This window comes from Dromaius novaehollandiae, chromosome 1, assembly GCF_036370855.1.
Source record: "Dromaius novaehollandiae isolate bDroNov1 chromosome 1, bDroNov1.hap1, whole genome shotgun sequence".
In the NCBI taxonomy this organism is placed as follows: domain Eukaryota; kingdom Metazoa; phylum Chordata; class Aves; order Casuariiformes; family Dromaiidae; genus Dromaius; species Dromaius novaehollandiae.
Window position 1 is genome coordinate 72,916,895 of NC_088098.1, and position 26,512 is coordinate 72,943,406.

At 43.3% G+C, this 26,512-nt stretch overlaps 3 protein-coding genes across 4 annotated transcripts in view; 1 reads left to right on the top strand and 2 right to left on the bottom strand.

Annotated features, from left to right (window-relative positions):
* Nucleotides 1-1,335: 1,335 nt before the first annotated feature.
* MCAT (malonyl-CoA-acyl carrier protein transacylase) lies at nucleotides 1,336-3,958 on the bottom strand. The gene is made up of 4 exons (XM_026113999.2): nucleotides 3,360-3,958; nucleotides 3,195-3,282; nucleotides 2,695-2,912; nucleotides 1,336-2,421 (listed from the first exon to the last, which is right to left on the bottom strand). Exons 1-4 carry the CDS (start codon nucleotides 3,822-3,824, stop codon nucleotides 1,999-2,001), a joined length of 1,194 nt encoding a protein of 397 aa, XP_025969784.2. The 5' UTR covers nucleotides 3,825-3,958; the 3' UTR covers nucleotides 1,336-1,998.
* Nucleotides 3,959-4,030: 72 nt separating this feature from the next.
* Nucleotides 4,031-16,881, top strand: TSPO (translocator protein). 2 transcript variants are annotated; one of them, XM_064516639.1, is made up of 5 exons: nucleotides 4,049-4,126; nucleotides 5,004-5,108; nucleotides 11,600-11,800; nucleotides 15,045-15,183; nucleotides 16,114-16,881. In XM_064516639.1, the coding sequence occupies exons 2-5, from the start codon at nucleotides 5,029-5,031 to the stop codon at nucleotides 16,288-16,290; spliced, it is 597 nt and encodes a 198-aa protein (XP_064372709.1). In that variant the 5' UTR covers nucleotides 4,049-4,126; nucleotides 5,004-5,028; the 3' UTR covers nucleotides 16,291-16,881. The 2 variants fall into 2 exon arrangements, with proteins under 2 accessions (XP_064372714.1, XP_064372709.1); XM_064516644.1 differs by lacking the exon at nucleotides 5,004-5,108 and having other exon boundaries at nucleotides 4,031-4,126.
* Nucleotides 16,882-19,070: 2,189 nt separating this feature from the next.
* TTLL12 (tubulin tyrosine ligase like 12) overlaps nucleotides 19,071-26,512 on the bottom strand; it is a 29,651-nt gene continuing 22,209 nt past the window's right edge. The window contains exons 9-14 of the mRNA XM_026114012.2: nucleotides 24,991-25,102; nucleotides 23,944-24,095; nucleotides 23,769-23,850; nucleotides 23,263-23,331; nucleotides 21,584-21,722; nucleotides 19,071-19,594 (exon numbers count right to left, since the gene is read on the bottom strand). Of these exons, the coding sequence (XP_025969797.2) occupies nucleotides 19,443-19,594; nucleotides 21,584-21,722; nucleotides 23,263-23,331; nucleotides 23,769-23,850; nucleotides 23,944-24,095; nucleotides 24,991-25,102 (706 nt within the window). The 3' untranslated portion in view covers nucleotides 19,071-19,442. The remainder of the gene's footprint in view (nucleotides 19,595-21,583; nucleotides 21,723-23,262; nucleotides 23,332-23,768; nucleotides 23,851-23,943; nucleotides 24,096-24,990; nucleotides 25,103-26,512) is intronic.

Here is a 26,512-nt window from a genome sequence, read left to right on the forward strand (position 1 = left end):
TTCCCCCTAAGTAAACAGGGCCTACACAAGTGTGACACTCTTAGGATACAAACATTACTTCAGTATTCTCCATTTGCTGACAGAGATTTTTATCATGTTTCTCCCAAAGAGTTTTAGTCCAGGTAAAGCATGCAGTAAAGTGAGATGAGTAAAAATGTGTACACAGTAAAAAGAGCATAATAGAGCATAGCTCTTCAAAGTTCCTAGAAACTGAAATAGAAAAACAAACGAACAAAAAAGATCAGCAACTATAAAATGCTATACTAAGAATGAGTGACAGCAACCGTCAGACTCGGTTCCAACTACTATAAAAGATGGTTTTAAAGTCACTGATATTACATTTGGTCTCAAAAGATGTAGTCAGACACTTACAGCGCAGCAGGTAATTCAGTGTTTAATAATACAAGGTGTGATTTAGTTGAGCTGTTGTAACCATCTAGTGATAAATTTGGTATGCTTTACCAAATTTAATTACACATTATCTGTACCAAAACCTTCACTGAAGTTATTTTCTAAACAGTAACCTCAACATTTAAGTGACAGCCTGTCCAATGATTAAGCTGGCAAATCTTTCTGTATTTTACTAATAGTTAATGTTTATACATGCCAAAAGTGGAATTTGTACTAAAAGGTAGGATCAGTTGCCAATTTCACAAAAGAACTGTTCAGTAACACACTCCAATAATCAATCATGGCTTGGACCAGTATTGTTTAATTCACTTTCCCTTTCGGAAATGTGAAATTATTAGATGCTTAATACTGTAATTGGAGTTTAATCTGCATTTGATAATAGATTGTTGAAGAGCTGTATAGATATTTAGTTTCTTTAAAGTAAAATATCCTGAACTTCTCATATACATCCAATCAGTTTATAACAAACTGTGGAAAATTAGCGTCCAGCTATTACGAGGGTGTTAAATGTTGCACCAGAAAAAAAAACCCCAAATCCACAGAATTAAAGTTTAGGTTGAAGCTTCTGGTCACTCATGCATGCTTGTTTGTACATGATCCCCTAACAAATACTATTCTCTTTTTCCTTACTTCACAGTCGTAAATATAGAGAACTGAAATATTAACATTCAAATTCTCCTTACCTGACACAACGTTACTACAGAGTTCACCCCATACAAAGGCACCCTCCTAAGAAGTCTTCAAATTTCCAGTGCTGTCCTGCATCTCTTTAGAGGCAGAGAATTTTGGATAAGTTCATTCATTTACTGAAACACTTCTCTCTTCGGTAACTTAGCACAACCAGTATGACACTAAACAACTGGAGGGAAAAATCACTTCCTTCCATTTGTGGACTATATTCCAGTAATCATACACCTCAGAGCATTAAAAATACCAAGAAAATCTTTATTTATAGTTAAACTTTAAGAAAACCATGTTCCTAATATCTTCTGCCTTACCCAACTGCTAACCAGCAGTACAGGACAAAATAAAAGAATTTTACACACATGCTTGTGCCACTAGTCAATCAGCTTAGAAATTAGAAACATAAATGTACCAGAAGTTGTAACAATCCAATGGCTTAACTAAATGAACCCTTGATCCTAGTGAAGAGCACTCCATAATCCAGAAACACAATCAAGCAGTCCAGTTCTACACTGCTATCCATGCAGAAGACCATTGCAACGGACAGCAAAACCTGACTTCAACTTGAGTTGACGCCAAAAAAAAAAAACCAGAAAGAAAGAAAAAAGAAAGTTGCTTGCAGGACTGACGCCAAACAGAATGTTAACTGGCAGGTTTATTGGCATTTTGCAGTCATGGCACAGAGGGAAAAGCCAAATTTTGCAAGTTGCTCTCCTATTCCACATCAGAGACACGTGAGCAGTCACGTGGGGAAGGCAAATAGGCACTGCAATTATGTACGTGGTGCTCTCTTCACCATGAGAAGCCATTAATATTTAAGACTTCCTGTTTCAGGAACACTAAGTTATTTTTAAACTAAGCAGAAAAAACAACAAGTCACATGGATTTTTCTCAAAAAGTCATTTAAGTCTCCGCTGCTTCCTCATCTTCCAAAACATCTACATGTTCATACTGTCTCCAGGCCTTTAAATTGCATTTTTTGAGAATTGCTCCTAGTTGTTTCCCAGGCCCCACTTCGTAAGTGTAAGGAAACTCTGTCCCTTGCTTTCTTTCATATACAGAATGCATGGTCTGTTCCCACATCACAGGGCACACAACCTGCTTGACTAGTAACTTTTTAATATGATCTGAGTGCATGTACTTTTTGCTATCAACGTTAGAGTAGACACAGATCAGCGGTTTCTGAATCTCAATGGATTTTAGGACTTCAGCCAGTGGCTCCACTGCTGGCTCCATAAGTCTTGTGTGAAAAGCACCACTGACTGGAAGCATTTTTGTACGTGTAAAATAATATTTCCGGGCATTCGCCTGCAAATACTCCAAAGCCTACGAGAGAGAGAGAAGAGCAACAGTCTTACTTACACGACAAACCTTTACTCATTCGTCCCGCAAGAACAACCTCGCCAGTCCTACTGTGCTGAAAAAATCCTTTCTGCTACGCAAGAGCTAGGCACAGACTGAAAAACAGCACAAACCAAATAACCTGCCCGGCCTCGGTCGGGCCAAACAGAAGTAACTGCCGCACAGTACGACCAAGCAGTAGTTTTAAAAAATGAAACATTAAATGCAATGAAACGGGCATTAATCCTGAAGTAATACCTGCAAGTGTCCTGCAATGACTCTGCTGTCTGGAAACAAGTAATTTGAGATCTCGCACACGGGGTTTTCTATGCCCAGCGACTCGCAGTGTTTACGAGCTTCCAAGCAGGCAAATTTGTAATTTGCCGCCGGGCGACCGATAACCGATAACATCCCACTGGGAACCGCTTCCGAGGCCTTTTGCATGGCTTCAGCGCGCACTTTCACCGCGTACAGCGCTAAAGAGGGAAGAAAGGAGAGAAAAGAAAAAAGGAGACAAACAGAAAGGCGAAGTGAGCATCGACCTCGGCAAACATGTTCCAACGCGATTTTGCACCTGCGCGCAAGAAATGGTAGGCGCTGCCTCTCATTATGCGCAACGCTTTTAATGCAAGGTACACGTCGAGTGGAGGAGGGGAAGGAGAACGTAAAATAAAGACAGTAATAGCTTTTTTTCCCCTTCTACCCCTAGGAAGCGGGCGGGAGGGCCGGGGCGCGCGGCGGCGGCGCGGCCCGGGCACCTTCGGTGAAGTCCATCGCTCCGGCGAACACCAGCGCCGCGAACTCGCCCACGCTGAAGCCGGCGGCGGCCACGCAGCTCTCCAGCACCTGCAGGAGACAACGGCCGCGGGTCAGGCCCCGGGGCGCGGCGAGGCCCGGCCCCCGGCCCGGCCCGGCCCGCTCACGTTAGGCTGCCGGTGGCTGAGCCTCTCCACGGCGGCCAGGGAGGCGACGAAGACGGCGGGCTGGCAGTGGCGGGTGCGGTCCAGCTCGGCCCGCGGCCCCCGCAGGCACAGCGAGAGCAGGTCGTAGCCCAGCACCGTCTCGGCCACGCGGAACATGCGCCGCACGCGGGGGTAGCGCAGCAGCCCGCGGCCCATCCCCACGAACTGGCTGCCCTGCCCGGGGAACAGCAGCACCGTGCTCTCCCGCGGCCGCGGCCGCCGCCGCCTCGCCGCCGCCGCGTCCTCGTCCCCCCCCGCCGCCGCCGCCGCCTCCCGCTCCGCGGCCCCCGCCGAGTTCCGCAGCAGGTCGCTCAGGCTCTCCGCCCCGCCGCGCTGGCAGCTGCCCCGCCGCCTGGGTGCGCCGCGGAGGCCGCCGCGCCCGCTGCAGCCACCAAGCCGCCATGGCGCCGCGGCCCAGCTGCCCATGGCCGCCCGCCGCCGCCCGCCGCGCCCCGCGTTGCCAGGGGAACCGCGCGGCCCCAGGCGCCGCCCGCCGCTCTCCCCCCCCCGCCCCGGCCGCCGCCGCCGCCGCCGCCGCCGCTGCCCCACGTGGCGCCCCGCCCCCCGCCGCCAGCGCGGGCCCCGCCCCTCGCCGAGGCCCCGGGCCCGCCCCCGAGGCCCCGCCCACGGGGGGCCCCGCCGCCCCTGGGTCCTACCACCGCCCCCCGCCCCGCCCCGCCCCGCCCGCGGCAGAGAGGCGGGACGCGCAGCGCGGCGCGGCAGCGCAGGTAATGGCCGGGCGCGCGGCGGCTCCGCGCCGCCGGGGGCCTCTGCGTCCGCGGCGGGGGGCGGCGGGGCCGGGGGGGGCCGAGACCCGCCGCGCTGCGCCCTGCGCCCACGGGCCCGGCCCCGCCGGCAGCCCCGGGCCGGACCCGGCTGCCCGGGCCGCGCTCGCAGCCCCGGCGGCGGCGGGACGGGACGGGACGGGACGGGACGGGAGGGGCTCACGGGAGCCGCAGGAGCGTTTCGGGAGGGACTTTCCGCTGGTTAAAAGTGACGTGACTGGCAGTGCTCTCATTTACTCTTAGCTTCATACACATATGTAAGACTTAATGTATATATATGTATTTATATATAAAATATATATTTATGTACATAAAATATATATAATATAGTTTATGTGTATATATACGCATAGTATATCTATGTATATACTGCAAAATATATATACATCTCACAAGAAGGAGCTGGGATAGGCTGCAAGCGCTGGGCACTGGATGGTAAGCACTGTTTAGGGGTATTCGGTTGTATTTATATATACATATATACATACATACATGCATATACACACATATACACATGGGTATATATCATATATGTATAACTATGTACAATGTACATTATATACACACGTAAGTATATATTATACCTATATATACACATATGTATATATGTATTGTGTGTGCATGTATGTGTGTATATATATATATATATATATATATATAAACCACTTTTCTGTTAGTGGAACTTGGACTGAAACAGTCCAAAACCCGATGAAGAGGGAGAGGATTGATGGCAGGCGAGCACTGCTTTTTTTTCCATGGGTTTAAAAGGAAGGAAGTAAAGGAGTCCATTTATGGGTCCCCGGGCCTGTGAATTTTGCAGGGTCTGGCAGCAGCAGGACGTGTGCATGCATGGGGCCTCCCTCCCTCCCGGCGTCCCTCTGACGTGCCCGCGGTCGGCCAGGTCCAGTGCGGGGACGAGCAGCAGGTACCGCTCCTCCCCTCGTCCCTCTGCCGTCCCCATGCTTTCTGCAGTCTTGTATCATCGTGCTGTTGAGTGGAGATTATTGCAGAAAGGTCTTTAACTGGAGGTATTGTCCTTCAGTGTCACCGTAAGTTGCTCTTGCCCTTACCTGGACATCTCTTTAAGGGTACAGGAAAGGGCTTGCCTTTCCGTATTTCCAGGTAATGCTTAATAGACAAGTTAGAGCAAAATGTAGCGTATTAATCTCAGCAGCCAATGCCAGGATTATTGAACAAAAAGTAAAACTCGCCATCCCAAAGCTGCAGTTGTGCAATGGTTTGTGTCCCTTACGGTTATAAAACAGTGTCAAGCAGTCAGTCTTCACAGAGCAGTTTAAGGAAAGAAACTATTAATCCAATCCCGCAGAATCAAAATGGATCAGAACAGCAAGAAATGCTGTTGGCTTTTCAATTCAAAAGGAGAGTGAGTGAGAAAATGCCACTGAAGCATCCCTTGGATGCTGCACTTCTGTTGCTTTTTACTGCGTCAGAAGCGGCAAGCCAAGGGCCAGGCCTGGACAGCACGTGGGCTAGAGACATCTGAGGGAAACACAAATGGTTTAAGAGTAGGCACTGATGATATTTTCAAAGAGGGTGGACTGACGAGAAGAAAAGCCCACAGCAGGGCGTTGCGTGGCTGTGTGGAAGGGAGATGGTCAGAAGGATGTTTTGGCTTTAAGATGTGCCACCCGCGGAGGATTTTATACAAACATACACTAGAAGAGATCAAGCAGGAAACAAAGGCAATTGTAACTTGGAAAGATTTTGTTTCACAGGACATTTCTATTCCCTGTATGTGAATCTGGTCACTTCAATAAATCATAGGTTTAATTGCACAGGCTGTGCTCTGCTGTTTCAAAAGAAGTGTATCCTGGGTAGTGTGATTTATAATGTCTCTAAACATGATGAATATACTTATATTATGTTATATCCTTAAACAAATACCATCAGTTTTATTTTTATTTATAAATGCGTATTACAAAAATACATGCTTTTGTTACATTCATATTGTATGCAAGTTATCTATGTAAATATATTTAATTTATAAATTCTATTTATAAAAAGGATGATAAAACTCCCTTATTTCTGAAAGATACACCTAATACTGTTATAACTTTTCATCAAGATTAATATAACAAAGACAAGACTGCTTTTCTGCATTAGCCCTATTCTGTGTTACAGACTGTTCCATAACTTTTGTGTTTAGTGTCGCAATTTTTCCATGAGTTATAGAGCCACAACAGACACGTAAATCATCAGTACAAATTAAATATGCACCTTTTAATTCTTCTGACAGCTGTCTATGAAGGAGCATTTTCTCCATGGAAAATTTGCATGGTGCCTCTCATACCTGGGTACAACTTTATCTGCGCTCAAAAAATATATGAAAGGATGAGAGGGGGAGAATATGTCTTGGGAACCTCCTCGCTCTCCATTAGTACTTTCACAACCTTCTCCCTCGACCTCAAAATGGCCAGGACTAGCAATTCCCAAACTCCTTGGGTATTTTAGCCTTGCCAGGATGTCTCCCTGTGTGTTTTTAATGCGTTATCTACCATTTAAACCCCATGTGATGCGGTAGCCAGCACTGAGTTGCACAAGGAAGGGATTAGTCAGAGGTTCATCCGAATAGGGATACAAACCGATGCAATGAAGGTAGCTGTCCTTTCCTGCCGTCTCCTTCCAGCGGCCTGAGTGCTTTCCGGGGATACGCAGGCTTGCGAGGGGGGATGTCCCCGTCTTGCTTTCAGAGCCCAGCTGCCTAGCCCAGGATGGCGTCAGGAAGCTAAGAGGTGTTTTAATTCCTTTTTCATCAGGCTGAAGCAAACGCCCTCCCCCTGCATCCTTTTCTTTGTGTGCCGTGAAGGGAGGAAGAACAAGGAAAGTTTACGTTTGATTTCCTACATGTTATGTCACCACAGAGAAACAGCCTGCAAAAGGATAGGAGCCCACTGGGCAGCAGGTTGTGTTTGTTTTTTTTTTTTCTTTATTTCTCCTGTTACTTTACGTAGCTGGAGCCACCTTTGTGGAAGCTTGCTATTTGAATACCCAGAGAAAGTATTTTCACATATTTGTAATGCAGACTGGCCTGCAGCAGCCCTCATGCTGCACTGTTCAAATTGCCCGAGGTCAGACTAGGGCTAAGCAGATAGCGGGCAGCATGATGAAGGAAATGTTGCAGGGCAGAGATAAGGGGTGGAAACAGAAATGAGCAAGTTAAGTGCATGTGGGGAGAAAAGATTTCCAACCGCGATGGCTTTTAGAGGCAGTGATAAGATTACCTCCTAGGCATGCTGCAGATACTGTCCAGCACACGTATCCAGGTTTCTGTAGTGGGAAAATTGGGGTGCAAGAACATTATACAACCAGATCTCGCCCTGAAACTGAGCTGGGACATGATTGGGAACATAATAATTATTTGTAGCTTGAGTAATACAGATGCAGCCCAGAGGCGCTGGTGCAAATACCTGAAATTATTTGGTGATAACGTATGTGGCACTTGCTAAAAAGTCAGCATGTGCACCAGACAAAACAAACTAGTAAAGGAAAACTGATTTATCCTAAAGTCTGACGTTTCCAAATGTGGTCCCTGCACATCTGTAAGCCTAGAAAGCAAGTGGCTGAAGGATGCTGTCCAGTCCTTTCTGTTGTATCCTTTCGTCCTTCCCCATCACCTCAGCGGACTTACAGTAGCTTTGAACCTTCCTTTGTCCCCAGATTTGCTTCTGCAACCATCAGAAAGTTAAAGTACTTAATTCCCTAGGCAGTTATAAACAACACCATAGTATTATTCACTGCAAAAAATAATCTTAGTTGTCACATCATAGTTAAACATACAAACTTACAAGGTTTACAGGCCTAAACCTATGAGCATTAGGTTTAATTAAAATTATACTGGATAAAATACTCCACTAAGAGAAAGCCAGGTCGGACAATCTTTTACATACTCTGTGACTACACTGCTTTCAAAAAAACATCCTGGGCCTTTAGTAAAGAGCACTGAATGAGCAGTAGGGTGAAGGCAAGGCTGGGTTGCGAGGCAGCATGTGATGGAAGGTCATTGCAGAAATTTATTTGCACAAGCTTTTCTGAGATCCAGGGTGCACCATGCAGGCCCCTAACTATTTTTCTCTTCTTGCTCTCTAACCCCCACCCTAGGATTTTATATATTGCATCTTTTCTTTTGAACATTTCTTATTGCTTTTGTTGCTGACTTGTTGTTTGCCATTTCACCTCAAGCTGCTTTGTTTATTTGCCAAGAGGAATCTCCAGTGCATCCCTGTCTTTTATTTATTCTCTCGCGAAAGACCTGCACCAACTGGCCAGAGAAAGATGGACACAGCTTCTTCCAAACACAACTAGTGCTGCTTCCTGAGTTAGCTATTGCTTTTTTGTTTTTTAATAGGAAATTGATATGAGTATTTAATTTCTTGGGAATTAAATACAGGAATTCCCACTGCTGACAGTTGTAGTCTACTAGGCAGAGCCTGCCAGCACATTCTGATATTGCTGCATGCCTTTGTACATGTTGCTCTACCTCTTTCTCCTTGGAACTATGCAGGAGATAGGGCTTGCCAAGCATTGTGAAATACTGAGCAATACTATTGGAAAACAGACTATATAATTAGTAGTAATAGTAGTCAAAAGAATGGGATGCCAACATTCAATTCAAGCCAGTACCTCCAGTGTCTTTGCTTTTATTTGTTCCCCTTTCCTGTTCATGCACAGCTTCACTTTCCCTGTTGTCTTGCTTTTTGCCTTCCCCATTTGTTTTCCTGCCAGATTTGTTTCCTCGTGTCGCTTTCAGCATTCCTCCTCCAACAGGCAGAGGGACAGACTCACCACTACGTCATTTATGCACTAATGACTGCAACAGAAGAGTATTTTTCAATTTGATACCATTTAGCACTTTCAGATAGCAAAACACTTTCAGACTTTCTTTCCTGGGGAGAAGCTGGCAGAAGAAACAACACCTGACGAAGTCCAGTTGCTTAATACATGCTAAAAAACACCCTGATACAAATATGTCCAAACAAAGCATGAAACCCAATAAACCAATATAAAATAGAAGCCCTGCTGTCCCATCCTTTGGGTCCTTACCCCCCCCCACACACCTTTTTTTTTAATTTATTAGCATTTGACAGCCTCAGTGGCGATGCACAAACAACCAGCACTTCACAGCACGTGTAAAAACGGAGCCTAGCATTGTCTGCAGTGGCGGCAAAGGCAACAGGGTAAAAAATGGTGACGTTTTATTCACTTTAAATTTCTAGCTTAACTCCTTGGGAATTCCTGGCTGAAGGCAGCCGGAGAGGCTCACTGTGCTGGGAACACATTACACCTGGTACCTCCTGCACATAGAAATCCCCACCCCCCCCATCCCAATAAAAGCAGAACCTTTGACGCTGTCTGTTTGTGACAAGTAGTGGAGCCAGCCTGCTCCCTCAGGAGAGTAACGCTACAAATGCAGGCAGAGGGGTAGGCATTCATTTCTCTGCGCCCTGGTAAAATAAGAGCATAGAAGAGACAAGGCAGGATGTGTGGCAGCAGTGACTACAGCAATGAGCTCTGCAGCCTTTTGCCTCCCTTCCTTGCTGTCCACCCTCCGCCCCAAGACCTAATTGCTACTTTTCCAGGAGCCTAGTGCTTTGTTTTCCCTCTTCCTCTTCTCCCCAAACTTAGTTCCACTTTTTTTCTCTGCTTAATTTCTCTCGTTCTTTAATTCCTTCTTTTGTTCCAGCTTTGACTGTCCCACCACTTTGTTTGCTGTCTTTCCTTGTGCATTCCTGCTCCTTCCCCTCCCACGGCTCCGGCTCTCCCCGAGGCATGCCTCCAGCCCAGCAGCCTGCTTGCCCCTTCTTGTTTACACCTTCCAACCCTGCGTGCTTTTCCAGTCCTTCCAGACTCTGTTTTGCCTTCAAAATCTCGCTCTGCTTCTGTCACCAGGATTTCCTCTTCATCCTGTGCACTCTGGCTTGTGGTCCCAGCCACCAAAATCTCTTTTATTGAATCTGCATGGCTGTATGGACAGACCCCTGCGTAAAGAGACAAAAATCGCACTGCAAGAGGGCCTTCTTGCCAGCTAAGCTTATACCTGTTCTCCAAATAGCAACCCACAGCATCAGCAGAACTGCGACCGTACAACGTCATCTGTGCACGATTTCCTGCTGGTTTAAGTACAGCTGTTAAAAGGGCGATTTCCCCACTTCCTGCCTCCTCGTATCCCGGCAGACATAACTACAGCGAAAGCTTTTAAACATCGGGTTTACTCTGACATCTTCCTTGGACCTGCCTGTGACATGCTGGTTGCTCCAAAACTTGGCATTTGCTCCTGCTGCGGCTTTCACAGTTGCTTTTTCCCCTTTGCTTCACTGGGCTGTTGCAGTATCTTTTATGATTCCTTCCTGCTGTCTCTCCCTGCTGCATAATAGATTAACAGGAATTGGGTGTATTTGGCTACTGTTTATTTGAAAAATAAAATGTGTTTCGGTTCTGCCCTTTTCATCATACCTCTAATCTGCTCACACTTTAGCAAGCTAAACATGGATGCTCTGGAGCCTTTGGATTTTGGCCAGAAAGCTTGCTATGGAGATTCTTCCCGCTTTCTTGCTTACCCTTTTTACTGCAGCCTGTGCTCAAACTAAAGCAGTTCAGCCTACCAGAACAAGGAAATCTACTTAGTCTGGTTTCTGTAGGCAAATTTAACCAAGTAGACTTCATGGGCTTGCCAGTCAAGATTGTGGCAATTGACTGAATACTTTACAAGGAAGCTACTGGTGTACTCCCCACTTATCCATTGAGATCTCCTTCATTGTTTAGCAAAACATCATTTAAGTACCTATCCTCTCTTTCTCCTCTCTACTATTTCTGGGGTGGCTTCTTAAAAGTCTGTAACTTATCACCTCAGTCTTACTAGCCACTGATCATCCTCTGCATCCTTTGAGGCTAAAAATGCATACACAGTCTCTGTCAATTATTCTGTTTGCAGGTGGGTTAGCACATGCTCTTTCCTTGCCCTTGACTATACCCTTCCATCGAGACCATTCCGTTTTGGTGAATACAGAAATATAAGTTTCTTAATGCATTTTTTCCTTCCAGGTGCAATTTATATAATATCAAACTACATTATTCCTCTGGCCTACTTATTTATGGGGGGGGGGGGAAATATTTTCATAGGTAAAAATTGCTAGCCTTACTGCACAAGGCCTAGAGGGAACTGAAAGCCTCAAAGAAAACAGAATGTAAGTAACAGGTTCCTGTACGGTGGTACATGTTGTCCAGTGAACCTCATTCAAGATCCATTAATTTCAGCTGCAGTCTTTCTCAGTGGCAAGACTAGGCTGTGGATCAGATCCTACATGTATGTATGTTTTTAAAATCTGCTAGAAAGGGAATGTTTGTCTAGCTTCATTTTAAAAGTACTTTTGCCGATCAACGTGTTTGTTCTTGTTTCAGATTGACCGTCTCAATGGAGGCAGTACCAGGCTGGGTCCCAGCTGTGGGTTTCACACTCTTGCCCCATGCAGGAGGATTTTTAGGAGGCAAGATAACCAAAAAGGAGATCCCCATGTGGTATGAATCTCTACAGAAGCCATCCTGGCATCCACCTAACTGGGTGTTTGCTCCTGTTTGGGGAACTCTCTATACATCCATGGGGTATGTTTTTCGCATTGTATTAAGGCACTTACCTGATCTCATAGTTGCTTATTGTACTGTGCTGGATCAGAAAACTGTATTATTGTGTTCCCACGGCTCTGTATTTGTAAGAAACTGTGTCAAGCTACCTGTTCAGCAGGTAGAAACATGTTTTGGGAGCCGTGCGTGGGTTTGGTAGGACACTGCTCTGTATGCACATCAAAAGCAGGAGTTTGAAAAGCTGCCATTAATTAGCTTTCCTCATTCACGCTGAGGGGGAGACCTGCCTAGTTGTGCAGTGACGCAGCCAGGCAGCCTCGGGATTTCTTCTACATATATCCTTTAGTAGTTTTAAAATTAAAAAAAAAAAGGGATTGGGATGGAACTGTTCTAACAGAGCTCAATTAAAAGAAATCAAAATCAAATCTTTTCAAATAAAACTGCCAGGCTCTAAAACTCTAAATGTGTGAAACCAATGTCTGCCTTCTTATTTAACTAGTTTAAAATACTTGTCAATACAGCAGTTACTGTCAAATGAACAGGGTATCATGAGGCCAAATACCATTCCCACAGGTAGCTTAAACATTTAATGTTACTATATTCTGGCAGCTGTTACTTTTAATAAGATGAGGCAAAAACATTTACAGAGATAGGCTGTCCCTGGAGATTGTCTTTGCATCTGTTTGGGCAGTTGTAATATTACTCACAGACTACTCCAGAAGTAGCCCCCTCTCAACATACTGTGCTTTTATATTAACTCTCGTGAGCAGTGCCACAGAGAGGAGGGGTAGCACGCTGCTGTTAGAGCCTGAACAGAGGCTGGTGCAGCTGCCAAGCACCAAGTGATGCTTTGTTTCCCTCCCGTGCTTCTTCATTAAGAAGTAGCTACATGCCAAGATTCAACATGCTTTTTCCTAGCTATAAAACATGCATTACTGCTAACCCAATAGTAATAATTTTGGGGTCACAATATGCATTTTATATCTTACCCCTGCCATCCCATTATGCCACTGCATTTTAAGTGATTCCTACCTCATGCATAGCACTGGCTAAACCATAGAAAGTTTCAGAGAGATCAACTCTTTTCCAAGCTGAGATTATTACATAGTCACCCTGCTGGTTATCTTAAATACTGCAGTCTGATGTAAAATACAGCAGTGATGTAGTATGTCTGAAAATGTATCTGAATGCAAAATTTTTTCTCTCACACTTTCTCTCCTCTTGGCTTCCTTTTCTTTCAAGGAAAGCTTTGTAATTTCTGGAGCCTCATGTGCTGTGGCCCCTTTTCCACCTGTATTCTTTCTCCTCTTCTACAGAGTATTTTTTAAAATTATTCTTCCCCCTTGTATATTCAGGGAGTTAATATTGGAATCAGAACATTGTTGTCCTATGATTCAATAGAAGATGCCTTTTATCAGACAAGAGCTCGTTGCCTTTCCTTGAAGGGTTTCCTTCACATTTACTGCACAATTCATTATCCCCAGTGGCTGAGGATTCCTTATCAAAACCTGGATATCAAGCTAAACGTTTTAAAAATCCAAACTGTAACAGCTGGTCATTTACTTTGACAATAGCAGAATATCAGTATATTCGGAGGTGGGTGCTTTAAGTTATGTACCAAATGTCTAGCACCTGAGTCTTTTTGCTCAGTGCTTATAACTAGTCCTTTCCTTCTGTAATCCATCATGCACCCACATTCTTTGGAATGATCAAGGCATCTCATTCCTTTAGAACCTTGAATATATTAAAAGCAAGAAATAATAAGCTTACATAACAGTCTTTGAGGTTTAGTTCCCTAGTAGACTTGTACATAATGATCTTGCTCTGAAATGAAAGTTAGATCTGTGAACAACCGTAAGCACGTACTGGAGCTCTTTAAATAACTTAGGAGGAGATTTGGGTTCTGATGCCTTTTAGGAAGAGAAAACATGAAGTTTCTTATCCTTCCTCTCGCATACAAAGTTGGGTTTTGTTTTTTGTTTTTTCCCCCTAAACCATCTACTTTGTGCAATCAAACTGCCAAGCTCTCAAAGCTGTGTGGTTTAGTCCTTATGAAAGAAATGGCCAGGAAGCAATCTTGGGTCATTAACTGGGCCAAACAGGAAAAAAAATCCTGTTTATATGACACACGAGCAAAGACAAACTCCTGCAAATACGCATACAGATGTTTGCTACTAGAATAAATAATGCTTAAAAATTGGCCTCCATCTTTGCTCCACTGCTAACATCCGTCTGAGCCCCTGCTGTCCAGCGCAGTGCACAGTTCAGTTCACGTTGCTACCAAGATGGAGTCTGTATTCTGGGTGCGAATACTTAAATGGGGATATAATTCGGGATGCTGACATTTTATCCAGGGTAGTGTACTGTCTTTTGGAAGGGCTGTGCAGTCATTCGGACTGAAATCTAGCTAATGCCTAAAGGGAAAGTTGAACAAGAACAAAAAAGATAGCCTTGTGCAATGACTGCTCCCTGCTCTATTCAGGCTTCGTGAGTTCAAAAATAAACCTAGTGTTAGTAAACCTCCCAAGTCCAAAGGATTCTTGTCTTTGGCAGCTTTCATTCTGGGATTCCTCCAGTGAACTGTTTGGTGGCACGAAGAAGATCTGTTCAAAATCTTCCAACCCGGCTGGAAGATCCTTCAGTAGCCAGGATCCCATGGACAGGAAGAGTGCTCCCTGCTGTTAATTCTTTCCTCGGAAATCCTAAAATCTTTGTTCCCCTCATCTTTGTCTTTTCCCTTCCAAAATGTGATTATGGGATTCCTTATGCTCTAACACCATCCACACCATACTCACCTGTCTTTGGGCTGCTACTCATTTTGTCCATTCCCACTTCAGTTCCTGCTTCTCCCATATCTTCATTTCAACCATTTGAAAATACATTTCTTTCTATTTTAAAGCATCATCTCCCATTACTGAAGTAACAGTTTCCTCACTACTTAGAGACCTATCTTTTCCACTCAAGCCCTAGACTTGCTTCCATTGCAATATGCCACTCTCTTTAAAGACTGAAATGCAGCAGGTCATCTGCTCCTCTGCACCTAGAAACAAGAGCTCTGGCAGCACAGGGGTTTTCTCTCTCTCTGTACTGCTGTCTGCAGGATATGATCAATCCTTTGCAGCTGGTTATTCTGCCAGGCAGTGTCTGGATATCTTCTTTTCCAAATGAATTTAGACTCTCGACACTGAAGTCATTTCGTTTGACCAAGACTGCAGTTGCCTTCTAGCCAAGGTACCGAATTACACCTTATGTTTGCTTTCTTCAGATATGGCTCCTACCTGGTGTGGAAGGAATTGGGGGGCTTCAATGAAAAGTCTGTGGTTCCACTGGGTCTGTATGCAGGGCAGCTGGCATTAAACTGGGCTTGGACTCCCATATTTTTTGGAGCTCACAAAATGGGATGGGTAAGTGGAAAAACAAGTTTCCTAAGCATAAAATTCCGCTATCGTTTACAAGGTGCTAAGGGTAAGTTTTGTGTTGTATTTTTTTTTTTCTCCTTGAAAATGAACCACGTTCGTATAATTGCTATAGAATGTGGGTTGGGCAGTAGTTACCTGAAATTCTCTTCAATACATGCCTGCAACCGCTGGAGAGAATTTACCTATCTACAGCATCATTAAATGTTTAAATATCAAGTAGCTCTTTCTGTCACCTTTTGATAAGAGCTTTGTGTGAATAAAAAAGTAAACACTTATGCGTTAGCAAAATTCCTAGGTACCTCTTTGGCAAACAGCAGCACTAAGAGTGTTCCATAACATTACTCAGCTAATCGGTATCTATATTAGACAAGACTAATTTTCTGTAGTCTGAAGATAAACAAGATAGCCTCCAAAATAAAAATCAATAATAAAAAAGAAATGATTTGCCTGGTTCACCAAATATACAAGTATCACTGTAGTAGTGGAACATTTTGCAATCCGTCATTGATTCATCCATGCCACATCTCTTCAGGCAGCATCAGACAGAGAAAGATTGGGGAAGTTTACCTAGCAAAGTGACTTGCTCAAAGTCACACAGGGGCTATAGTCAGTGTAGAGCTTGCTGCTGCCAGAAAAATGAGGGTGAGAGGGATTTCATTTCTCCCTCTCCTGCTCCTAGATGCAGTTTTTGTGCCCATTCTTGTGTGCTGAATCTTCCCGTGAGTCAATTCAACCCACTAAGTCAGCAGAAAAGTATCTTTTTTGCGGGGCTAGTTTTCTGAGAAGGAATCAGCTCACAGAGGGATCCAACAGGTTCCAGAGCCAATGCAAACAACTTGGAAAGAGCCATACAAATACCGTCTAGTCAAGAAAATGCAACAAGTAAAACAACACTACTACCTTTCTGTGTTTCAGGGGTTGGTGACTCTCCTACTCACCACTGGTACAGCAACAGCTACAACTGCTTCCTGGTATAACGCCAGCAGAACAGCAGCGTATTTGATGGTTCCTTATTTAGCTTGGTTAACCATGGCTTCTGCGCTCAATTACCGTATCTGGAAGGACAATCGCAACAAGAAACAACCTGAATAAAAAATTTTCTTAGGAGACAGACATCAGCCAATAGATCTTTTTTAACAAATTTTCTAAATGGCCTTCCTGTATTTTTAGCTGAACTACTTAATGCTATTAGACAAAGTGACTGCTAATTACTATTTGACAGCAGTTCTTGTTCAGAACAAATGTGTCTTTACTAGACAAGTCAAAAAGGGGTGCATGCCTTGGTGAGTTTTATACCACAATAAAAGATAGTGATTGAAGAATACTAGTTTTTTATATTATAGTATTACAGTTTATACGACAACAGCATTTTAACTGAAAATGGGCACAAATTACAGCTTCACTATGTTCAGATGTAGAAATCAAGCCATATGTTAATACAGCTTTCAGAAAGCTGCTCGTAACAATCACAAGCACAACTATGGCCTGAATCTTTCCTGTGTTTTCCACTAGACAGTGCTTTAGTGCTGTGAAGCACTCATCCCACTAGAGCAGCCAGTATTTGTCCCCCAGTCATAGTACTCTGGGAGTGTTTAAGATCAAATCTTTTTCACAATTTGTGCCTTCCAACTTCAAAGCATAGTATAAATGTCAGCTAAATGTATTAAATTGCATGTAACTTACTATATTTGCTTCTTTGTTTTTATTGTTTTCAAATAGTTTTAAATAGAAAGATGCTAAAGGCAACAGGAAGCGGTAGCCTCAAAGACAGCCTGATAGCCCCTTCATCTCCTCTCACCATTGCAGTAGGCAAGACAAAATCAGCAAATTTGATGCACGCAGCCAGAAACTGAGAGCACCCAAATACTCAGCACCCCTCAGCACACACCTCTGAGTCATCACCAGCAGCACTAGCCCAGCAGTGAGATGGAGGTGCCTGCCCTGATGCTCAGCACAGTGCCTCCACTGCGGAGCCAGCTGGCAGGCCACGGATGACTCTACTGCCCATTTCCAAATACAGCAGTACCTGCATGGGCCCTGTAGCTACGATGGCATCTCCCACTTGTGCCACCTCACTTCATCTGCTTAAGAACAGAAACACAGGTTTCTTCTCTTCAGGGTTATGGTAGCAAATGTTATGACATAGGTTGAACTAAGCATCCCGGATCTTGCTGTTGCCGTCCTATTAGATAAAAAGATCTCTTGTCTAAGCGTGTAAGAAAAGAGGGACTATTTTTGCCCACAGCTTGTGGTCCCACTGCAAATATGCTACTTTAAAGTCATTCTTCTGGTTTGCTACATCTGACATCACTGTTCCCTTTGTGATAGGGAAAGCTTCCCCTCTACTCTAGGCCCACAGTCACTTTGTTACTTGCTTTCAGTTACTTTGCAGGCAGGTTACCTGAAGTGCTTTTTACTCTCCTAGAGGCCAGAAACCTATCTGCTGAGCAGCACCACACATCCCCTTATGTCCAGTCTCAAGCACTTATTACTATGTTCTACATCACAGCTGAACCTTTCTCTGTAGAAAGGCGGAAGAGTCACACTATCTACAGCAAGTGCTTAACCTGAGTTTCTTTAATTGCATTTAAATTAGGAGTCTAAAAGTTCTGACTCATGAACAGGAGACTTCGATATGGCTGTCCGTGCTGCTTCTGGCTGTCCGGTCCAGCTCTCTTCTGCCCTACTTATGCAGTGACTGAATCTTCACAAGACATTTTTTTCTCCTCTCTCCAGTCCATTTCAGTAAGTGGAAAGAAGTAGGTGCCTGCAGAAGACAGTTTTGAAGTACTCTATTACGTGCCAGAAATAGCCTAAAACATCCCTCTCCCCTCCTGAGCACATGAAGGATAACTCATTGCATACTAGAAGCAAGATTTAGAACATTTATAGTTTTATATTTGCATCTTGCTCTAAAGCAGATCAATTGCTGCAACTATCTAGAAAAAAATACTGCCTATTTAATATACTTCATAAGGGACAGCAGACTTTTTGCAACTTCTGCATACATAGCAGTTTTAGGCTGTATTTATGTTACTTTATAAGTTTCACCCAGTTACTCTCATTTGAGAAGGAAGGGGAGATTAGAGATGATTAATTTGAAATTGTCCCCCCACCCCCAAACCATTTATGCTAGGCTCTCAACTTTTAAGTCCAAAGATTGCTTTGGATTTTAGCAGTTTCCCAGATCCCTTTCATTTCTTCTGGCTTCTTCTGCCTTCCCTTGCTGTTCTAGACATTACACCCCTCCCACTTCTTACATGATCTTTTCTCAAAAATTTAGTTTCTTTAAAGGGCAGGCTAAGGATGACAGCCAGCAGTACACAGTTCCTAATTTTTTTCTTTCTATTGAAAAACGAAAAGAGCCATCAAATCTTCCATCTCATTAGTCTAGTAGTACACTGCACTGAAATACTGTATTATTGTCTTAGCAAAAGCAGTTATCTTTCTGTCCTTAGTCAGCAAAGTATTTTATTTAAGGAAGTTAGTCTGCCTTCCTCCTTAAAGATACTTCATCTTTGTGTAGGGAGAAGGGAATGAGATGCCTGACAGTTAACAGGAGATCTGTCCTTCCCACCTTGTTTTAGCATTTGTTAAATCAGAGAACTCAGAACTATCACACAACAACAGAATGATGACTTCAGTCACCAAATGACTTTACACATAGATTTCAGCAACTGCTGAGTAAGTTTTAGAAGAATTCCAGGACCTTTAACTAAATACTTTTTTTGCAGTCAAGCTTCATATATTTGATTCATGCTGAACTTAACACATGCAACCTTAAAATACCTTGGTTCACCTCAACCTATGCACTGAAACATTTTAGATCTTTTTGTAATGGATGGGGTAAAAAAACCAAACAAACTCCAAAATGATTCAGTAAACTATAATTATAATGTTGACAGAGAGAAGGTGTACAATGTTTCCCAGCAAGCATGAGTTAGGCTACCTGAGAAACAAGTCAATTGTTCCAGTTACCGTTCTATTTTGTAGTCTCCCGTATTCAATAAAACAAGACATTTGGTCAACACAAATTGATGATACAAAACTAAGCAAGACAAGGAAAATACAAACAAAATGACTATCAATACGGTATATGGTATATGCATATTCTTCTGATTTTTTTTTCCCTGGGTTACCAGTATAGGAAGATATTTGCATAAACAGCTCATAGAACTGACACAAATATTGCTGTTAAGCATATCTTGTAAAGGAAATCATTAATAGAGTCAGGCCTCCTGTGCCTAGACAATACATGTCACATGGCAGTTGTCTAGTTCATCCAGAAACAGGGTGCTGAAGACATCATTAAAAAAGGTAGGGTGGTACTTGCAGGCTCTATCACAGTCAGGATTAAAGTTCACCTCCAGGATCTGAGGCTGCATAATTCTTTTCCCTGTAAGAGAGAACACAAACATTGCCTTTTAATACAAGCTATATTTAGATCCTGAATCATTACCTGTCCTTAAGTCAGAGTATGGAAAATGGCTGAAAACAGCCATCTTTTATTACCCAAACAAATAAAAACCCCACTTGCTTTAGTGTGTTTGCTTTTGGGGTGAGTGAGGTCTCGTCTACCACTGTTACCCAGAGAAGAATAGATCCAACAGATTCTGCAATCACTGCACTAATCCAAGGCCTCGTTTAGGACGAGAAATTACAGCAACGTAATATCCATACAACTGTCTTGCTTGAAGTAGTCTGAAACATCTTCCAGAAAGGTTTGCTCTTCCTTTCACACTTGAGTACCAAGCTTCCTTTTTTAAAACTGTTATATATCTACCTTTTAGTTCTAGCAGTCCTGGCTCCTTTAAACTCCTGCAAACATCTCACACCTGCCACTTCCTCTTACTCCTAGAAGGAAGTCAGAAAGTTCACCTTTCTTGTAAAACTTGATCAATGCAATTCAGAGAGTTAGGGATCAAATGCATTCAATGCAAAGAGAAACAAGGGATTTTATTTACTGTCTGGTGTTCACACCACAGCTGAGGGTATTAACTTCTGATGTGTATGCTCCGCAGAGCAGCAGCTAACCCATTTGTCCATAGGCTGACTACAGGATCACAGCCATGACGTTGGCACCCGCACCCCCTGCGGCTACAGCAAGAGATAAATGCCTTGAAGATCTTGAAAGGGCTGGAGACCTATGCAGCTCCTGTTCAGCCAGGGCTGCAAGGTGAACTTGCTCCTTTTACTACAACCCTTCTCTTGGGATTGATGATATCGGTGACTTGCTTTGGTCTGCCTCTCCCATTGAAGACAACCTCAAGAGAGGTAACAATCTAGCTCACAGAGCATCCAATGTGGATGTAGCAGACACAACCTTTGCTCCACCTGATCTGAACAGGAGAGACTCAATTCTGTACCTCCTGTTTCTCAGTGGAGGATGCCAGCTACTACAGTACTACCTGCTCGAAGATGAGACTCTTGCGCTCTCCTACCACAGTCACTTCACTCCATGAAAGTGATTCAGTAGTTACAGAATCGGCCACAGACAGCACTCAACCAACATACACTATCTAGTCACTAGCTCAAGCAATCACAGGTGCAAAGAATGAACTTCTCTCACATCCCACACACCACAGGAAAAGAGGACACTCAGTTTTGTCAAATATTGCCCCTGGCAGTCCTTTTTGTGCTGGAGCCTCTGCTGCTTTTCTTCCTACAAGAGGTAGATGTCTGGCCTGGGCCATGCTTAGACCACACTTTTGAGCGTCCTGGTAAGGTAAGAAAGAATTCACCCCATGGGGCAAATTCTGCTACCAGTCCTCCAAGGCTCTGGTTGGAAGAAAGGCTCTAGCCACGCTGTAACACTAGCATGAAAGTAGCTTCACATACACCTTCTTGCAGAGACTTAGGGACATGTAAACTTGGTAACAACTGAGCGACAGTCCTCAGGACATCAACAGCACTGAAATGGTGAATCTGGGCCCTTGCCTGCTTTAATAAGCAGCTGTGCCTTCTGAAGGCACAGGGCCAAGCCAGAGTTTGGTAAGACGGTAAGATATCTTTAAAGTTTCTGTAAAGAAACAGACATTTCAGACCTTCTCCCACCATAAATGGGTCAGGAAACTTGCTGTTGTCAGAGTGACTAGACTGTTGTACTGCTGCCCTGATTGCCAAGAATAGCAATAGCAGGGGCACAAGGGAGGCAAGGACACGGCTGAGCGCAGTTAGTGGCTCCCCCCACATTGTTATTAAGCTGTGCAGCAGATTCTAACCCCGCAGCTCCGCAACTCCAGATATGCTTTGATGCCGGGGGAGGCACTGAGATCACACAGCTCACGCTGCTTGTAGAACAGCAAGAGTTCACACAAGAAATAAGTTTCCAAAAAAAGGTATGGAAATAAAATGAATTCAACATTAAAGGAAAGGAGCTTCTCACCATCTCTGCTGGTGTCCCATTTAAGCATCAAGTCAATGGCGTATATTGCTCTTGATGACGGATAATCACAGATTCCAAGAGGTGCAGGTTTAGCTGAAGCAACTTGAAACAATTCAGCAAATGCCTTAAAAATATCTGCCTAAAGACAGGAAAAGGTCTCTGAATGAGATACAGAAGTTCTATAAAAGCAACAAGTGCTCATCATTTTGTTCATGAAGCTTTTTAAAGTGCTTGCATAAATTATACTAGCCAACAGACGAAAATCCACCCAGCATCAGCCCCAAAGTGTGCATTTAGACAAAGACCAACACTATGGAAGTGCTTAGCACCTGGCAACGTCCATGAACTTTTTTTAAAGAATATAAATACTACGGAAATCCTGAAAATAGGGCATTTAATATCAGAATTAAATCCCTTCTCAGGCATTATGTACAATATCACACTTATGCATAGAGGAGAGGAGAGTGAAAACCCAGAAAAGTTCTGTGAATACTAGAAGCATGGCTCCAAGATTTTGACTTTTTCTTGCCTCTTAATTACATTGCTTTTCAGCCTTGTTTTGTATAGTAAATAAAAATCTTCTACCCAGTTAGCCTCTTCTAAAAAGGGTGGTGATGGTGGTGGGGACACGAAGAGTCTAAGGAGACATTACACTGGTATTTCCAGAAACAATCAGACAGCCAATGTGAAAGTGAAATAAGGCAGGAAGAATGTACAGGGGCAATTTTTAGCATCAAGTCTATACTGAAGTGAACCATTCTCTCTGCAAATGAAAAAGTGATGTAATTCTTAGTATTCTGTACACAGTACAACTTTGGGTAGCCTGCAGTCTGGCTTTTGTTCCTTGTCCCCATGTCTCCCCTTTCACTGCTTGCAAAAACTTAAATCTAATGCTGCAAAACCTGCTGTGTTCTGGGTATATTTACTAGGATATGGGCTTATAGCTAAAACTGATACAAATTAATTTATGGAAGTCAACTCACAGTTGGGTAATTTATTTACTTTTGAAAGCATATGCAGAAATAAGTGCTCTTTTACCATTCCTTCTGCATGTTCTGGCTCCCAATAAATAGGCAAGAATGCAACACTTGTGTGTGCGTTTCTGAACCATTCCTTTGCATTCAGCTTTTTCTTTCAAGAACTACGGAAGAGCAAAGAGAGAGTCATCATCTGCCTTCCAGTATACGTTACTGGATGGCAGAATTTGGAGCTTCCTCTCTGACATAAAATATGCCTTTGTATTAGGGAACGATCTGTTTTGATGTGAGAGTCATTAAGGCAGTGACAGGGCTCAGGTCAACTAACAGAGAGGCTGGCGCAGCAGCTGGAAATTCTGTATTGCAGTCTCAAAGTCAGGATTTAATTTAACAAATAGGGACCAGCTTCTGGACTTACTAGCTCAAATATATTACACTGATGGTGTATTAACCCCCCTCTCCCCGCCCCTCCCCCCCCCAAGAAGAGACCAGCAGATCTTTTGTTTTCTTTTAAATATGCCACAGTGTGTAAATGCAGCCTTTGCACTGTCTAATCTGCCAGCGTAACCCCTCAAGTGCAGGAGCCCTTGAGGAGCAGGCCGCAGTGCTTATTTCTATCAGCCACTTCAGCACAGTAAGACACATCCTGAGAAATAAAGATTCATAGATGCTTTACATGAGAAAGATGAATTGCTGACTTACTTGTACTGTTGTCCAAGGATATTCTGGATATTGTTTTTCAAACAGCGGAATAAATTCTTCACAATGTACCTAAAACAGTTTAGCGACAAACATTACTCATCATTCCCAACCAAAGCAAACAGATGACTTGAAAAATGGGACATCACATTGTTTTTGGAGGTAGAGAACCAGAGAATTTGACAGTTCCAGAACCCCTTCCTTGTTCTAGTGTTTCTTATTATAAAAAAATGCACTGAAGCCTTTGAAAATGATTAGCTGCCATTTTAATAATTCTTTTACTGATTTCTATCAACATGGGTTATATTCAGGGTGTAGATTTGTGTCACAGGTGATTAGGGGTCCACAGGAGAAACAGTCTAGGAAAATATTTGCTTAGGGTACTTTCAACACACTGAGTGCTTGTTTAAGTAAATGTGAATTAGGTTATTTGGCAACAACCACAGAGGCAGCAGGGGAAGATTATTTAACAATGAAAGACAGGGATATGTTTTCGACCATTTGCTTACCTGTTTTAATATTACACCAGGAGCATAGTTCATGACAGTGAAATGCTTCTCATAGTCATGCAAATCATCAAGTGAAAATGCCCTAACGAATAAAAGAAAAACAACTCCTTAATTTCCAAGGCAACGGATTTAATTCCAAGACCCTTCAGTCCAAGGAGGAGAAACAAATAATTACCGATTTGAAAAGCGCAGCCAAAATACATCATAGACATACAGCTTGAGTGGTTTTACGGATCGCAACAATACAACATAACGGATGTCAAATTTAACCATTCCCACATCTTCTCGGTGAAACAAGACTGGATTCTCAATATATTTGCATACTACCTACAACAAAAAAACAAGAATCTCACAGTTAATATAATTCAACCTAAATGAAAATAAAGTGTCACTACATCTTGATGATTTAAGGTATCTTTGTATGCATTTCAGTTTTGCTTTAGAAATGTGTATGAATACCTGATGTTATGCAAAGAGGTAACCTGTTACCAAAGTCCTTTCTTTGTTGAGGTGGGGGAGGGTGAGAGGCCAGAACACGCTCGTTCTTAAAAATCACAATAAGGTTATAGCAATTATATACAAAATTAACTTTGTTTTGAACTAGAACCAAGAGGCAATTCTTTGTGCATTTCCACAGTCCAGAAAATACATGCAGTCCACATATCAGCAGAAATACAGCTTAGGTGACAGTCTGATACATGACTGCATATTGCAGACTCCCTAAAAAAGCCTCCATGATTCATCCACTGTTGGCAAAAGCAATGCTCTGTACCACTGAGCAGAGCTGTGGATCAGTATAATGATCAACTTGGGGACAGAAGCAATAATGTCCCGAAACTTATGACCAACAGTAACTACAGGATAATGTGAACTCATCTCCCATTGAGATTTCTTAAGGATTAGCATTAAAGCAGCAACACACTGGAGTATATTCCTTATTGTCAGGGCAAGTTTTATTTTTTTGAAATAAGAAAACACCAGGCCTTACAGTACAAATGAAAGCGTCTTCCACACGGCCTCCACAGTGTTTCACCACTGAAGCAAATAGAGCTGACTGATTTGAATATAAATCAATTCTGAATTGACTGAAATAGCATGCTTATGGCCAGCATGTGTTTTGAAGAAAACTGATTTACTTCCTCATATTTTTAGGCCTCCTTCCATGAACACATTTTTTTCAGCAATCCCATTTTAAATCACATTCAAAAGCATGCTCTCTCACCTTTGGACTGCTTTCCCTGTGCCTGATGATATTGTTAAGGCTGTTGGTGATGTGGGTGTCCAGGCTTCTGGCCAAGTTCCAGGGTTTGCATATCCAGTGATTGTCTTCTCCTCTGAGAAAGAGCGGGAGAGAGAGCACCAAAGCCTGTAAGCATCCACCTCATCCATCTGTCTGAACAGGCACTTGAACTGATCTAGGTACTTACTCCCTTGTCTGTATACTTTATGAAGCTGTGGGTTACAATGCCAAGAACGAAGGATTTTTGACTGACAGCTGCGAGTGCTAGGTTCTGGGTATGAAAGGGCAAAATAGCCCTTTCAACAATAGCTCTCACTGATCTTTTCAGTCAGGGTCTAACATGTTCTCACTGTTAATCTCCTTTGTCAATGCTTGACTCCTTCAAAGACGACAAACAACCAGACAGTATCACCATGAACACACGTAGGTCACAGTGCAGACGTCATTCTGCCAGGTGTCTGAGAACATTCTGGCCAGGGGCCGTGCAAGTTTCTAAGTTGATTCCCTAATAACAGCTCTGAAATATTCTCTTTAAGAGGCACCATAACTCTCTTGGGGAAGGAGTCATTCAGTACATCTCAACAGTTCATCTTGAAAGAAAAGGAGAGCATACCATCTTCTCACTTTTTAGTACATAGTTATCTCAAGGGCGCAATATTCCTTGAAGGATCCTCAAGGAAAATAGGTAACGTGCTGGTCTTTATTCTATGCATCTTTCCAAGTAAGAATATGGTGACACTTAATGTCCTCCTTTCCTCAATTAATTTATGAAAGAATCCTGAGAACCTGCTTGGGCTTCCGGATAAACAGCATAAGCTGAGCTGAAATCAGTGCAACTTTAGAGGGTCTGCTTTGTTTGTTTTTAATTAAAGCTTACTATCCCTTCCTCACTTTTCCCCACCTACACATTGGTATACATGATCAATTCTTGATATTAAACAGGAATTAAAACACCCCAGACTAAGGACACATGAGAAGGACCATGCTCTCCCAGTTATGCCAGTTGAAAAGAACAGAATCCTTAGAGCAGAGAATGGCCAAAGGAAACTCCTGACAGCTGGCAGCATAAGCAAGGGCAACTAAGGATGCAACCTTTCAACCAGAACACTTCATGCCAGGTATAAGAGGTTATTTCTCTAGCAGTACCTAATGCTTACCCCTACCAAAGAAAAAATCTTACTTTCCATCAAGCCTCCGAGGCAGCAGCAGGAAGAGGAGAAATGTGAATTTGAAACCCTAAAGCTCCACAACCGCTTTAGGCTTACCCCAAACCTCCTTTCTGTTTTCACATCCACACAGAACCCAAGTACTTTAACCCTAAACAATTTCCACTCTGGCTTAAAAACAAGAACATTTGTTACTGGTCCCCTAGGAGGTGGGGAACACCCCCCACAAAACAAACAAACAAAAAACCCCACCAACTGTTTGTCACAAACACATTTTGACCCTTTGTATATCTGTTAAATAGTACTGGTAAGATCTTGCTTAGACAGAAAGCAACAGG